Source organism: Drosophila tropicalis, unplaced genomic scaffold (assembly GCF_018151085.1).
Source record: "Drosophila tropicalis isolate 14030-0801.00 unplaced genomic scaffold, ASM1815108v1 contig_573, whole genome shotgun sequence".
Classification (NCBI taxonomy): Eukaryota; Metazoa; Arthropoda; class Insecta; order Diptera; family Drosophilidae; genus Drosophila; species Drosophila tropicalis.
Window position 1 is genome coordinate 2,348,054 of NW_027173049.1, and position 16,761 is coordinate 2,364,814.

The 16,761-nt window shown below is 39.9% G+C and overlaps 1 protein-coding gene across 1 annotated transcript; it reads right to left on the reverse strand.

Moving 5' to 3' along the window:
- On the reverse strand, positions 1–13,531 carry LOC137575366 (uncharacterized). The gene is made up of 5 exons (XM_068287915.1): positions 12,913–13,531; positions 4,178–4,608; positions 1,651–1,871; positions 984–1,570; positions 1–718 (listed from the first exon to the last, which is right to left on the reverse strand). The coding sequence occupies exons 1-5, from the start codon at positions 13,115–13,117 to the stop codon at positions 390–392; spliced, it is 1,773 nt and encodes a 590-aa protein (XP_068144016.1). The 5' UTR covers positions 13,118–13,531; the 3' UTR covers positions 1–389.
- Positions 13,532–16,761: the final 3,230 nt, after the last annotated feature.

The following is a 16,761-nucleotide window of genomic DNA, read 5'->3' on the forward strand; positions in this document are numbered from 1 at the left end:
TTGATTTGTTTTTTTGTTTTATTAAGTTTTACATTTATATCACATTAAATTTTAAATTAACGAAAATACAAAAATTATTAAGCGACGCCATCATCGGATTCCTTTTTTTTATACAATTATCGAAGGAGGGGATTCATTGGACTTGTCATGGAGCAAGAGAACACAGGAGGATCTTCCCTGTTCTCGCCTTTCCTGCACACAACTTCGTTTGTTCATGCACATCTAATAGATAATGTAATGTTTGTAGGTAGTACTTAAAGCTATCACTAAATTGATTTGTTAAACTAATTGCATCAGAGTCAGTCAAAGTTAAAATGGAACCTAAACTATTACACAATTGCCAGGGAGGTGCCATCGCATGGATCACATGGCCACCCATTTGTCAGGCTTTATGAGCTAAGGTCTGGTCGGGTTTCAGATGTTGCTACTGCTGCTAGAGTCGCTGATGGGGTTGTGGTTGGGGTTACTGCTGCTGCTGCTGATGGCGTGGAGCTGGCATTGTTACTGGAACTGGCGGCAGCTCCATCCAAATTCAAAGTGTTGCTGCTGGCAGCCTTCTGATTGGGGAACAGAACTGAGTAGGCTGGAGGTGGATCCAATTCCTCATAGTTGGGCGGCGAAGCCACATTCAACTGATGATCCAGGCCACCTGCTCCGCCATTGGCAGCGGCCAGCGCCGCCTCCCGCTCGTTGTTAACAGCATGCTGGGATGCTGAGGCTGCAAGGGAACGTATGGTTTCAATGTGAGAGCTCAGGCGACAACAGACAACTGAATAAGTGTGTGTGTGTGCGTGTGGTGTGTGTGTGTACAGAAAGTTAATGCAGGAAAGTGTAGGAAAAGTTAGACATAGACATAGTAAGAGGAAGTAACAGAAAGTTGTGGGTGGACATGCGCGGGAAACAAAGAACAATAAAACTCACATCAATACAGGACAAATGTCTATGTCTTACTTGTAACTAAAAAACTGAGCAATTAAACGTACCCCAGAGGCCGCAAATGAGTAGGGCCCCGCCGCAGAGGAGCATGCCGAGCATGAGATAGCCCCATGGTCCATATTTCGACAGATCCGAGTGGATGCCATTTCGTGTGTTATTTCGCCGTGTGAAGCCACTGCCGCTGCTACCCATGCCAGTTCCCGTTGTTTCGGCAGTTCCATTATCCTGCTTGGTCGAGACGGCTTCGCCATCCCCTTCAGAGTTCTCGCCAATCGAGTTGGGGGAGCCCTCTCCTGCGGCAGGCTTCTTCATATCTTTGGTATACACCTTACGCAGAGTGGTAGTTGACGTCATTGCTGTCGTTCCTGTCGTTCCATTCCCTGAAGCAGTGGCATTTCGAGGCCCATCTTCGGGCCCTGTAGGCGCATCGTAGGCGAACAGATTGCGGAACACTTCCAAGGCGAATTGCTCAAACAGATCTGACTCCAGAGCCGAGGGCAAGGTGCCGGCACCAGGACGACGCTGTTTAAAGCACAGTTCGTAGTCCTCGTCACTGTCGTATTCATTACTGTACGGACAATGACGGATGCCATCACAGGCCAGTTCCTTAGAAATGCATAAAATGGGCTCGTCTCTGAGATGGCCAAATACAAGAGAGAAAACAAAGATTACAGAATGCAAATTAGAGCTTGATTTTCACTCGCAGTCACTTACCCAATCTTTAGGCATTGATGCTTTGACTTATCCTTGCACTGCTCCCCCTTGCCCAACACTGTGATCATCAGCTTCGACTTCAAGGCATTCTGACCATGCTCCCACACGATTCTTACACGGCCGTGGAACAACCTCACTGGATCCTCCATTTCCGATGCTGTGTCCTCCAGTTGGCAGGGGTCCACACGCCATTGGGCTGTATGGGGATCCAAAGAGCTGAACTACAGTCAGGCGAGAAATGGAATTTGTTTATACATTAATAGCTAGATTCGAAAATTATCCAAAGTTAACTTAAGAAATCTCAAAGATCGTGATAAAAATAAAAACACGACGAACGATCAAAGCCAAAAACTGTGAAAACGTTTAACCAGGCAAACAAATAGCAAGATGAGATAAATTTAAATATTTACGCTGGAAAAATACGAAAAACATATACTTATTGTTAGATCCATTAAATTGCTTTGGCTATCACACAATGGTAAACCATATGTACATATTTTATTGTATTTAGAAGAGAAACAGAGACAGACACAATGAAAACCAGGCTCGAGTTCATTAACTGAAAGCGCAATTAAGAGTAAACAATTTATAAAAAGGTGTGTCTACCATCAACAAAAACAATAACAACGAAACCGAAAACGAAAAACAACAATAATTAAAGCAGTGAATACACAACAAGCCTGATCAGCAGCTGATATCTGCTTTAGCCAGGCTTAAAGAGTACTTCTAACTGCATTTCATAATGGTCTCTAGTCCAACTCATTAGGAACAAAGGCCGCAATAATGAACCGCATCATCGTTCCCATCCCAATCCTCAGGCACATTGAGATGCCTGGAGAACAAAAAAGACTGCTTACAACTCAACTGGCATGCAAATGGCTACCCATCACCCAGCCAATCCCCCCTGGGTTCTACCTAGTGTGGGTCTGTGTATGTACCCATCAAACGGCCGTTCTCACAGTTGACATAGCATAGTTTTTTATGGCTGACAGTCGCTTCGCTCGCCCGTTTACTCGAATGTTTAAATGGCAACGCAACTGAAAGTGTTGCGTTGTGTTGCGGGTTTCGTTTTCCTGGCCAAATGAGACAAACGTGTTTCAAATACAAAGAGAAGCTTCAAATTGAGAGGGCCGGGCCTAACATTGACAATACGCGAATGTGGTTTACCCTGGAATAGCGTATCTACACAACTTATATGAAACTGTTCAACACTGTTCTATAGTTGCAGTATTTAAAAGTTTACAACGAAATTCAACTCTTTATCTCTTTATCTGTAGATAGATCAAAATTTTGCATTTTTTTAGGCATTTTGGTTTCGATACCTGTTATTGTGAGGGTATACCAAAACGAACCTCAACCCCATCATATATCATCGTCAGCCCCCTAAAATGCGTCTCATCGAAGCGCCAAAAATGGTTTCAATCGGCGCGCTTATGCAAATAGGGCTCGAAGTCGCGTGGTGGAATATGTGGGGGGTAGGGCGTTGAGGGGCATTGACGGAATTGACTACTCTTGGGCTGACTCTAACGTGCCCATTCTATCATACTAAGTGCTGACATGTGGCTTTTTAACAGAAAGTGAAACATTTTCAACTTTTTCAATGTCAACTCCATCAAAATCAACAGAATACTCACAAATAAAGTAATATTAATGGAAGGGTGCATCTTTAGAGACTTACATCCATTGGGGTCTGTAAATCCATAGGTTTAAAACTGATGTTCCTTCTTAATATTAATATATGACTATTTGATTGGAAAGCCTCTTGATCATATTAATCTTTTTAAATTCACCTTTTTAGCTTTGGGTTAAATCGTTATATCTCGCTGTGTAATTGGACTTGTCTATGACTTTGTCCTGCCCTACTCGAACGTAATCAATGTCCAGATTATTGGGGAACAACATGTTTTTGGGGGCCAAGACCTGCGCTTCACTTGTTGAGTTCCATGTAATTGGAGCCAATTTCAATCGTCGAATTGTCCCACCACAAAAAAATAACACACATACTCGTACTAGTATATTAATAACTAGAAAACAATGTCAAGATACTTGTATATATTCAATATGTCATAGAGAAACCCAATTATTTCACAATTATCAAGTAATTTGGCAATGAAATAATGAAAATTGCAAAACCAAATGAAATTGAAATTTCATGTTTTCCTTAGGTTTTAATCATTCTACATCAATCTCAATGCTATTATTTCTTATTTCCCATCAATGATGGGGTTTACTTAGGCACTTAGTTCCCCCTTCAGTTAGAAGTACCCACCCAAGTTAGCCATTGTGTGGGAGCTCTAATTCATTCAAAGAGTTCAATGCTTGATCTCTCCCCGACCCACCACGAAGCACTTGAATTCTCACACTTTAATGCGATGGTTGAGCTCAAAAAAGAACGGAAGGTGCAGAAAATGGCAACTTCGCACTAATTACACTCCAAGTCCAGTGTACCAAAGGTCGCTTAACCTTGCTGTAGATTTGCGCAAATGCCAGTTCATAGATGTTACTTATTGTGGGTTTGTCAACTTACAATATTCAATGGACAGGTGCGTCCCACCAGAGCGGCCGACGGGGCCGATACAGTTCCTGAGCTATTGAGTCGATCCATCAGTGCCGACATTTCCGTCAAGCTGCCTGGCAACTGACGTGATTTTGTTAGACTGCCAGTAGCCGGCATGATGTTTGCTGATTGGGAGCTGCCAGGGCCGGGTATGGTGCCGATGCTTCCAATATTGTCGTCATTGGGTTGCTGGTTGTGACGCAGTTTGGGCAGGATGAGGCGCACTATGAAACCGTAGTTGGGTGGAGCACTCAGTATGCGTGTACAGGTGGAATGCTGGGCCCCAAAGCCGCCCGGCTTCAGTTCTATAATGAGACTAGACTCTTTGCCCTCGCTCTCAATGAAGTGTTCTGGCTGGGCACTGCACAATGGCTTGAATGTGGGATGTGACAGCAGATCACCTGGAAATGGTAGAAAACCGAATAAATGAATTGACAGTGAGTTTTTCGGATTGGTAGGTGGTAAGTGGAGCAACCGCATAACAGACACACATCTCGAGTCTCGCCTTGGAACCAAATTTACAATCATCTGTTAATTTCCATCACATATATGTATGTATATACATAGATACCAGAGCTTGTGTTTGGGTTTGGGTTTTGGGCTTGACAGATATCGAAAGCATGCAGCGACAATCAATAAATAACTGATGGCAACTAAAAATAGTTTTTTGTGTGAATTGGTGAAATGATGACGACTCTTATCGCACGAATGACCAGATGGACACACGGGCTCACTGGAATGACTGACTGGCAGACACACATAGACATGGACAATTTCACGTTCGCAAAACTAAAACACAATTAAATTAGTTGTATTTGTGAATATAATTGAATTGAAACGCAGGGGAAAGCCAAAAGGCATCCGCAATACCTATTCCCAAACAAATATCTACATTGAGAGAAAAACAACATTAATTGACTGACTATCAACTAGTCATAGAGTCAATAAGTCGTGAAGGCAAAGAAGATTCAATTCAATTCTCAAAGGGCTAACAGGAATCTCTGTAATTTTGGCTAGAATTAAGCACTAAAAGGTTATAACAAATAACTGAACATTTTTTTCGAGTGTAGATGTATCTCTAGATGGTGTTGGATGGGTGGTGAGGGTAGTGTATGGCTAGTGATCAGTTGCCCAGTTGCCCAGTCTCCTCCTCTCTTCAATTATTTTGCACTCGCATTTGAACTCTGTGGCTCAGAGGTTAAAGATGCACGCACACACATACAGAATTGCGTCAATTAATAAACACACACTAACACAGCGAACTCGTTGGCAAGGAGGGGGGAGAGCGACGGAGGCATAGCCAGATATTGTTTGCCTTTTCTCGAGTGTGGTGTAGGAAAACTACTTTTGCATTATTATTATACTATATTCTGGGTCACTGACTGCCACAGCCAGCACCACGAACACCCACACACACACACGCACACACAGACCACACATATATGTATATCGATATACATATGTATATCTACATTATTATAACTATTATTGCAACATTTTATTATTGTTGTTGCTGCAGCCGCCCTCGCTCACACATACAAACGTATTTTGCAATTGCCACATTTTGGACTATTAAAAATGAAATTCACTTCATTCGTTTGCCCGAGCGAAAAACACACAATTTGCATTTTATTATTATTGTTGTGGTAGTAGTTGTTGTTGTTGTGTTTTTTAGCCCAGCTAATTCACATTTCGAACTTGACATTAATAGACAAGTGGCTATAGCTGACGCCGACGCCGACGCCGACGCTGACACACGTGCTGCACTATAATCATTTACGACCCAACTAAGATAAGATGAGGTGAGGTGAGGTGAAGTGGGCCGGGCGGTCCTGAAAACTGCATTCAACCACATACAATTCATATTCACCCACTTATTTGTATCATTAATTTCGGTTAACTGATTATCATCTTAATAACCATAATTGGCAATCATTCGCATTACCAACTCGATGTCTATTAGAGATCGAGATAAACCGCAAATGGTAAGTGCACATTTTTAGGCATAAACATAAGTTATGAGATATGTGAAACATAAATTGGGCATACTGATAACGATAATTTGCCATATCACTCAATGTCATTCCAGTTGAACTTACAGGTCGGAAAGTTGTAACAAACTACAGTGAAAACACTGACAAACAACAAAAATTGATTTGAAGAGACCTCAAGAGACCGAACTTTTACCATCTTATCAACGGTTTTGTACAATTTTATCTCATCTCACCCTAGGAACTATAGGAAAATCACTACGACTTTTTAAGCCTTTAAAGGAATGCAATTTTCGCGAATTTTAGAACCTTATATGAAGTCGGTTGTTTTCCATATAACATTGGATATATGGGCGATTCTCCTAGAAGTTCTTTATTTGCATCGTGCAAATTACTTCGTTTTGTTTTTTGATTTTCTAGAAAACTAAGGCTAGCCAAAATTCAAATTTTGCGCCAACAATGGAAATAATCAAGAGCTAAAAGTTTTAACTATTTTCAAAATACAAATGTGTTTTAAAATAGGTCACGTATCACGCACGTATTCAAGCAAAGTAATTTGAAATTAGGCAGATGTCAAAAGAAAAAAGTTTTCTCCCCTAAATAAGGGAAGGGAAATTAACAACTTTAAAATATGATATCATCCCAAAAAACTCCATAAAACTTCAAAAGTGCCATAAATCGAAATAAAAATTTTGAAAGTGTCACATAGTCACACACATAGTAGCTAGGACTAGTCGCCTAAAACTTTATTACCTGCAAATCTCTCATTTTCTTTGACAAAGTGAATATTTTCTTTGTCTTTGTCTACTCTATGGATTTGTTTTTTTCGCTTTTCATTGTTAAGCAATAAAAAGCTGTTGAGTTTTGTTTTTGAACCCATTAACCCATTAGCATTTATGTAGCAACCAGTTAGTTATAGAGTCTGGGAGTTGTATTAGCCCAGAACTGTCACTATTTGTGGAAATAAATATGATCTATTGGTCGTAACCTGAAATTAGAGATAATCATTGGAGACTCCATTAGCCATTAGCACTACAAAATAATCAGTTTTAACTGTTTTTATTATTGTTGTTATTTTTTTGGTTTTCTGATGTGGAGACCGGGGCTGACAGATACGATAGACAGGCCATAAAGCGCCAGCTTATGCCACTGAACTCCCCAGCTAATTGGGTTAAAAGCACACACACACTCGGCCATGTCTGCGTGTATAACAAGTTAAATTGCTGAGGTGTGTGTGTGTGGAGCTTTGTTTAGTAAGTTGCACTGAGGCATTAAGGTTAATATGGTTTTGTTTGAGGGAGATGTGTGGAGGAACCTAGGAACAGCCAAAAGAAGAAAGGGTCCGACCTTAACAAAATTTCACTCCAATAAGCCGTTAATAATTTGTCTTAGTTTTTCAGAGCAGAACATTCATTCATTTTCATACTTTGTTTTTGGGGAAAGTTAAACTCGTGTGTATACTAAAATTGTCTGCATATTTATTTTACTAGACAAGTGTGTGTGTGAGCCATTTCGTTTGAACTTCGTATTCGGTTGGTCAAACAAACCAAAAACAATTTTCAAGCTACCACTTGGGTAAGGTCAGGCAGGCGAACAGACATATGTATGTATATCTTATATGCATGATAGATATATGTATATACCGACTTACAGCAAACAAACTTGATTACACAGATAAACCTCACAGCATAAACAAGTAAACAATTTTCAGAAAATTGTTCGACAGTATCTGCTGCCAATAGACGGTAAGTATCTATGTAAGTGTTTGTGTAAGTATGTGTTAGAGTGTGTGTGTGTGTGTGTGTGTAGGTCAAGCATCAGCTAGACCAGCCACTTGAATCTTTAAATTGAAAAAACAACAAAAAAGGGCCTATTTAAATGCGTAGATGTTAGTCAATGCCGACAGATTCAAGTGGGCCAGTTTCCAGTAGCTGTTTAGATTTAGATTAGATTTAGACAAACAAAAAGCCAACTTGGCCAAGAGCAAAACTGCAACTCGCTTCACTCTCGCAACGAGATGGAGGACACAGGGAACAGAGAGAGAGAGAGGGAGAGAGAATGATGGAGAGAGATTGTCAAGCATCGTTTCAAGTGGCGGTTGGGCATAATAAATTCTGTGGCTGCCACATGATGCGGACGCATGTTGCATGCTGCTGTTGGATGCTGCTCGTCATAATTACGCCCGACTGCCCACAGAACCAAAAATAAATATCAAAGAAGTTAAATTCGGCTATGCCGAAGTTTATATACCCTTGCAGTCCTTGACAATAATAATTTCACATGTTCAAAATTTCTTTTCTGCAACTCAATTCATTAATATACAAACAAAACAATTTTACTCTTCATACTATGTACAATTTGTTCTTCTTCTTCCCTCATTCCCTAAGCAAAGCAACGCACGCATACACATACAGTTTATGTAGCGTTGCGTCTGTGTGTGTATGCATGTGCTCTGTTGATTTGATGATGACGTAGTAGGCAGCAAGCAGAGCTGCCGGCAGCGATTGAACCGATTTATATAGACTGTAACTTGTGTTCTATTTATCCGATCAGGGTCAAATTTTGGGATCTGAGATTTTATATCAAATTCTATTATATTGGTGAATTTCATGGGGATACTCCAATTTTTGCAAAAATTTTTGTTCCAGAGCTATATGATATAGTAGTCCGATCCCAAAGATTTTCATACTTTATCTCACCCGGGTAAAAAAAAGCTCCCAAAAAAAATTTCATCCCGATAGCTCTTAAGATGGCTGAGTAAAACGCGTACGCACCGACGGACAGACGGACAGACGGACAGACGGACAGACGGACAGACGGACAGACGGACAGACGGACAGACGGACATGGCTATATCGACTTAGCTTCTCATGCTGATCAAGAATATATATACTTTATGGGGTCGGAAACGTCTCCTTCTGTGCGTTACAAACATCTGACCAATTTTATAATACCCTCTGCAAGGGTATAAAAAGAAAAAAATCACACACACCACTCATACAACTGAAAGAAAGAGAAAGAACGGGAAGGGGGAAAGTTGGGAGAGACACTCGAAAAAGTTGTTGTTAAAAATTACACAACACACACACACAGAGAGAGACACACACACACAATGGAGCCACAGGCAAACGCCACTCAACGCACAACCAGCAACAAAAACAAGTCGACAAGTGCCCCGCCACTCGCTTTTTATACACTTTGCAAAATGCCTACCAGGTTGCATATCGAGCTGGCCCCCAAAGGGGCGGAGGGCGGATGGAAAAATTCTACAAGCACTTCAGTATAAATATATGTACATATCTATATTTAACTAGGAGAAAGATATCAGAAATTTGCATTCTGAACTTGTAAGTTCTTACAATTTCAAATGACTATAGGCAATGTGATTCAATATAGTCTTAACATCATCTGACTCAATCTAGGGACCAAGTCGAGCTACGAATGATAATACTGATAATCTTAAGAACCAGACTTTGATACGAAAAACATCCTTTACCAAAATATTTTACATGAAACACATTAGGAAAAACATTTGTGGAAATAACAAACTTCTGTCTCACATTAATCTTGCTTATCTATTTAAAGACTAACTAAACTATTTTTAAGGTGCAATTTAGGTACACATTTCTGAGAAATTCCCAATTCAATGTATAATATACTAATTCAGTTTATTTTTAATTGATGTTTTTGCTTAAAGTGTCTCGTTCCCCTTTCTTCCTTTATTTTGCTGTAATCCTCAACTAGTTTTAGCTGTAAGCAACTTGTAAAGCGATTTCAATCCTAGAGACTTGTCCTTCTATTTTACACTTTGCTTTGTTTACTTTTAATGACCTCGAATCCATTTTAATGGAATTTATATTATATTTTGTGTGTTTTGAAATGATTTTCGTTTGAAGTTATTAGATCTGACCTAACATTTCTCAAATAAGCAAATAAGATATTAAGATCAACAATATACTCAATATAGAGTATGCTGTTATAATGCTTAATTACCTAAACATACCCACTAACTAAGGTCAAGAGATAGGGTGAAGAGTTAATTATATGAACTAATATTCTCTTGGGTTTCCCTTTGTTTAATTGTAAATCATGATGTGAGGTTCTGTTAGAACTTTTCTAATCAAATATCAATTGTAAAGAAAAAGTGTATTCCCAGCTCGTTTCTGGAAAAATTCGAGCTCCATTTACTTGTTTTTCCTGCGACAAAAATGAAAAAATGGGTCAACTATCAAAGTCAGAACTGCAAGGGGTTAAGTGCTTGTCTGTCCCACTGAATACAGTGGGCTTCGTAGCCTTCAGTGTGTCCCCCTCCCATTCCTCTGTTAACCACCGACTGACATGCATATATACATATTTTATATGCGAATGTATGTATGTATATGTATGTGTATGTTTATGTGCCCGGGTTGTATGCCACAATTCCCGTTGGCCAATTTTCCTAATAGGTCAAGCGAATGTGTTGCTGTTGTTGTTGTTGCTGCTGATGTTGTCGTCTCTTGACTCTGTCTTTGTCGCTTGTCGTTTGTCTGTTTGCTCTCCGGACAGATGTGAAGAAGGAAACAAAACCGACGGAGAGGGAATGTGAGAGAGAGAAAGATAAAGAGAGGTACAAAATAAATAAATTGTACAATAAACAAGAAGCATTTCTTGTTCTTGTTGCTGCCGTGGATGTTGCCGTTGCGTGCAACACATTTGCAGTGTAACGGCAACTGTTGCTGCTCAGTTGGTTAGCCGGTTGAACATGACTTTTGCCTTATCCCGCCTCACCACACCTCTCTCCACCGGCCCCCTTGGCCATCTCGTTGCGCTCTACCTTCCTCTAATGGCCTCGTACATAAATCAAGTGAGTAGCCATTTTGCAATTAGCCAAGAAAGAGAACACACAACCCAAAAAATGCAAGCCAAAAGTAAAACTTGAACCATTTTTTGTTCTCTAACAATTTGCATTTTAATTGAGGGTTTTTAAACCTAATTGAACCCCAGATGACATTCAGTTGCATGGCAAGCAGGTTTTTATCATTCGCCCCCTTGATCGACAGGCCCCCCCCTGGCCACTACATCGAACCTTACACGTCTCCAGGGAAGTTGGTTGAATTTTTGGAGCCATTCGCAACATATGTTGATTCTATTCTTTTTTCTTCTTCTTCTTCTCGTGGCTGGGTTATAAACCGGTTTTCAAATGTTATATCTATACATACATAAGTTCATATGTGTACATACATATGTATAGATATGCAAATTGCTTCATGTTTCATTCTATTCTTGTTGTTTTCTGCCAAATTTGAATAGTGAAACATGGGACATGTGACTTGAATCAGATTTAGATACAGATACAGATGCAGATATATGTATGTGTGTGTGTATGTGTGTATGTGTGTATGTAGATACAAATACTATAGTATTGCGAGTGCGACCCAAGCGTAACAATTTCGAAACTTTAGAGTCTAGATTTCTATTTGGGCAACGAAGGGTTAATGCTAATCTTTAACCCGACTGTTGGCACTAGACGATTTCACTGCCATTTCTCCTGGCTGGGCCGCCTTTGTTCTTCATTATGGCAAGAGAGACGCCGACCAGGCCAGGCCATAACTGTGTTTCAATGACAATGAGGTCGGTCTCTTTTTTTCGTCGGTCTGTTTTTGCTTTTTCTTTTTTTTTTTTTTTTTTGTGAAAACAATATTTTCTTTTCCGCCCGACGTGTTTTAATTGTTTCGTTGTGAGGCAAAGAGAACAAAACCCAAAACAAAAAAAAGCCAAAAGTGATTCATTTATATAGTTAACAATAAAATGAAACCAACGCGAAATTTCTTGGCTTATCAGCTAGAGGTTACCGTCAAAACACAATACAACAACAACTACAGCAACAACTGAATGATACATATATACAAAACTTGCTTTTTAAAACAATAAAGAAAAAATAAAACAGAAGAACACAAAAACCATGTGCACAGCAGCAGCAACAACAACAACATCAGCAACAGCGGTCAAATCGAGCAGGCCAGCAACCGGTTTGCCAGCAAAAACAAAACAGTTAATAAATAAATAAGAAACACATCGAAATGACAGTGGTTCATTATATAAAATAAAGAACACCAAAAGACTTCACATAAGAACTCGAAATAGACGATATCATAGAATGAATTGCCGAAATCAAAGTAGATCCACTTGTAATTCCGGGGGAAGTACCAGAAGAGCAACATATCACATTGCTCTAGCTAAATATTTACTTTATAAGAACGCTAATGTACTCTTCTATCACATAGGGTAACGAATATGACACACCATTTAATGTGATCATATTTCACATACACACACATAGGCATATAAGTACATAAGTATGTGTGTATATTGAAATGTTGACACTAACTAAATATCGCATCCATTCCCCTTTGATATATGTATATGTATGTACATACATCAGATATAAGGCAACGACTGCGAAATACGCTTTGATTCGATAGTTGGAATAAAGATGAATCGTTTCTTTCAGTGTATTCATGCAATTTGCCAGCCTAATACATATGTAATTAATCCAGACTCGATTGCTTCCTTTTACCAATTTCTTCACACATTTACACACAATACACCAACAGCAACAACAGCCACATACAAACATATGTAGGAAGATGGGTGAGGATGGATGAGGGTGGGAGATCGGGAAAAGTGTGGCTTAATACCAGTTAATTAAACATTTTCCCAGCAATTGCAACTAACCAAAGGAAACGGCGGCACTCTGGACGACGATGGCGGCGCTGGCTGCCAGCAAAGTGATCAGCGCCCAGGCGCAGTAAATCTGCAAAATCGGATGGCGTTGGCGCTGGCAGCGCCGCTGCTGTTGCGCACAGTTGAGACATATGGCCGATGATGGTAGAGCGAGAGCACTTGAAGTGTTGGTGGGTGGCGGACGAACTGCCGCCATGCTGCTTTGGCGCGTTTCGATGTTTCCGTTACTTGGTTTCTTTCGTTTTCGTTTTGTTTTAAATTAAAAAGGCTTTCGTCGATGTTTTTTTTCTCCCTTTTCTATTATCTTTCGACACACTCTCAAAGCACTGAAACACTGAAACAGTTGGACTTTTGCATGAATAACGGTTCACAGTTTTTCGCACACACGCTCATACACTCACGCGCACACACACAGCAACGGGATAAAACACTACATTTGCCAAATTGAACGACACTCGCGAACCCTTTTTTTGCTTTTGGTACTTCTTTCTTGCTGCGCCACCACGACGACTGAGACGGAGGCGAGGCAGAAGACTACGTCTTGAATTCTGTAGTTCTTTCGGGGACTTGGACTTGGACTTGCTACGACGAATGATCGACTCGTACTGAGCTTCAATTCAAACCAAGCAGCCACCACGATGCCTCCGTTTCTGTCCCAGAGAACGACGACGCGATCTCTCTTGCCGATCACGACGACGAGTGGCTGTGGCTCCATTGCCATGCCGAAAACATCAAGCTAAGCTCTGCGCGCTCTTTTCCCATGCCTTGAAAAGCGCTCTTAAATTTCCCCGCAATATGAGAAATCGACATGTCGGTCGCTGTGCGGGGCTTGGCAGAAGAAGACAAAGTCTTTCACCCACACACCTCCAGCCCGCCAATCAGTGCAACAGTCCTCCTCCTGACTCATGGAGCTTACGGCGTCAAACGGATTTTGCATTTTTTTCCCTGTCAGTTTTTTTTGTCGTACTTTTCGTGCTTTGCTTTCTTGTTTTTAGGGGTTTTTTTTTTTTGCTTGTTGTTATTTTCTGTGGGTCTGTAACCCAATTTTCAAACGAGTAAAAACGAAACAAAGCTAAAAAAAAGTAAACGAATGCATGTGGGAAGTAGAATGCGAAAAATTACAGCAAGAGGCGTTTGTAAGAAATCGAAAACAGTTCAAACAACATATGCCAAAAGGGAGATGAGCACACAAATATCTTGTCTCCTTCTATGCTTGCATCCATGTGTGTGCATATGTGTGAGTGTGTCTGATGAATGCATGAGCAGACTTGCCAGAATAACAAATTGGTATTGGCTCAAGGACGGTGGCAACAACTCAGGAGATAAAGACAAGAGAAGTTAAGAGTCGGTGAAGGAAGGCGGTCAAGAAAGTGGGTTAAAGCTCAACTCATATCCCCCACCAACCGACGGCTTAAGGCCTGCAAATTGTGGTTAACGAGTTGGCAAGAATTCCACAGGATCTGCCAATTTTGTTATTTAATAATCTTGTATTTAAATCAATTTACAACATTCCACTATCTGAAATCATATGTACATGAGGTTTAATTCATTGTGTAACTGTTAGTCACTGATATATTTAGATGGGATTTACCGTTAAAAAGCTATAGTCTGTTCCGACGTTGTCAAAAATACCGGAGCAATGTGGCGCATTGCCTTTTTACAAATTTTTTTCGAAATAGAACTAAATTTTGTTTAATAACTAATATATCTACCTTTTTATAAACAAAAGCTTTCCAACAACAATGTTCATTATTGTCTAGATTGGTCAAGACCAAGATAAGTATATACATACATATAGACACTTTTATTTAAATAGATGTAGTTACTTATGACTTAATGTGTCAATTTACACTACCTACGCCAATGTAGCATCTCCCTTACTTTAACAGTTACACGCTATAACGCGTTTTCAATCAAATTTAAAAATTGGAACTTTTGGATCTTTTTGAAATCTCTCCAAAGTTAGAAAATACACAACCCCAGGTATTTCGGATTTATACGAAAAATACGATACCCAAATACGATCTTAGGGCACTTTTCTTTCCGAATTGTGCCGTATACCATTGCCTACATATGTACATATGTATCCGTTAAAGAACTTCCTCGATTTCTTGCTTTATTTCAAGATTTTACATTAAATATTACGAGTAATTAAAGGAGAATGGGTCTTAAAATGAATTTATTCAGTGAAGTTTAAGTACTCCAAAAATTTTGAATTGATCCCAAAAGTTCTCTAAGTTTTCGTTTCCATTGGTTCCAAATGGTTTGGTAGAGTAACCAAAGTTTTTAAGCCATAATAGGTGAAAACAATAACTTTTAGTTAGTTTGGAAACGTTTAAACGAAATGACCGCTATTTGCCATTTATTGAATGTTGGAAAACATTTTCAATGAGTTGGTCAACTATTTAGTGTTATTTTGTCCGTTTATATAATATATAATTAGTTATGACTATTGAATAGGTAAATTCAATTACCATTTTATTATAGTATTTCTGTTTCACATTAAATTGGCAATACAAATTTGTGGATCCCAAAATGAAAAATCCGCAGCTAAACTCTCAAATATTGCATAAGCCAAAACATTGCAGGAGAAAAACAACTGCAAGGTAGAGGTAAGGCTCCACCTTTCCCCTGCCCACTCAGCCAACAACAGGCTGATGCAGTTTATGTTGCAGTTGTTATTGTTGCTGTCATTGCTGTTGCCGTTCGTCACTCCATCAACAATAACTCAGCCGGTATGGCCAGCATGAAAAAGCAGGCTTCATTTATTAGTTTTACTTTATGCTTTTTGCTGTTATCGCTGCTTTTGGCCGTTTGCCAGTCTAGTCGGTTGAGCTGCAGTTGTTGTTGTTGCTGTGCAGCTAAAAATAAACTGCATGGTAATTATAGCCACTCTGGCTGTGCAGTGCGACTGCGACTTGTTGCACTTATGTACACAGCCATGCCCAAAAACAACAAAAAAGACATTGCACACAAAAACAGAAACCGAAGACCAGACCAGCCAAGCAACTACATATGTATGTAGCTCACAACGACAGAGAGAGCGAGAGAAAGAGAGCAAGAGGTTGTAAGTGAGGATGGGGTGGAGCGGTGAAGAGAGAGTGAGCAAAGTGAGTTGGGGTCTTAAGAGAGTTGCCAAGTGGCGGTTCGCTCTTCGCTTATCTTTGGTCACGTCGTCCAAAGCAAATGGACCAGCCCCACAGCTTCTGTGATAGGTCACGTATGCGTGTGATTTGTGAATGCTTGAAAATCTTGTCCTGCTATCAACTCCACTACAAAGCGAGCATTATGCTCATGCTTAACTTCTTGCGACTGCGGCTAACCTTGGCCTAAATGCCAGGCCGAAGCCAGGCGAAGAGCGGAAACAAGAAACCAGCCCCAACACTTTTTTCTGTGTAAGACAGACCAAGCTTAAAGCTCTTTTTAGCGGACACACAAACCCAAAAGCGTCACATCAAACTTTGCAAGACCTCAAGACGAGAGTAAGCAGCTATCAAATAATTTGGTACTCCAATATTAAATTATCCTAATCGAGAATCATATAAATACACAAATGAGATGCTTGTTTTAATCTTTATGTCTGGGTTAACTAAGAAGGCTTCCGGTTAACATCTATTTAGGGAAATTGAGTTCCAAATTATATTGACAGTCGTCATTGATTCGAGTTGGCTGTAATGCTCATTATGCAGATATGTAATTGCTTTTGCACACATAGAGAATCTAATACGGGATACTAAGAAACACACTCTAACTATTAAGATAAAATTTTGAGAAAGGTAATGTTTCAGTTATGTTTGTATTTTATAAAATTATTGCAACTTTACCATTTCAGAGATACTT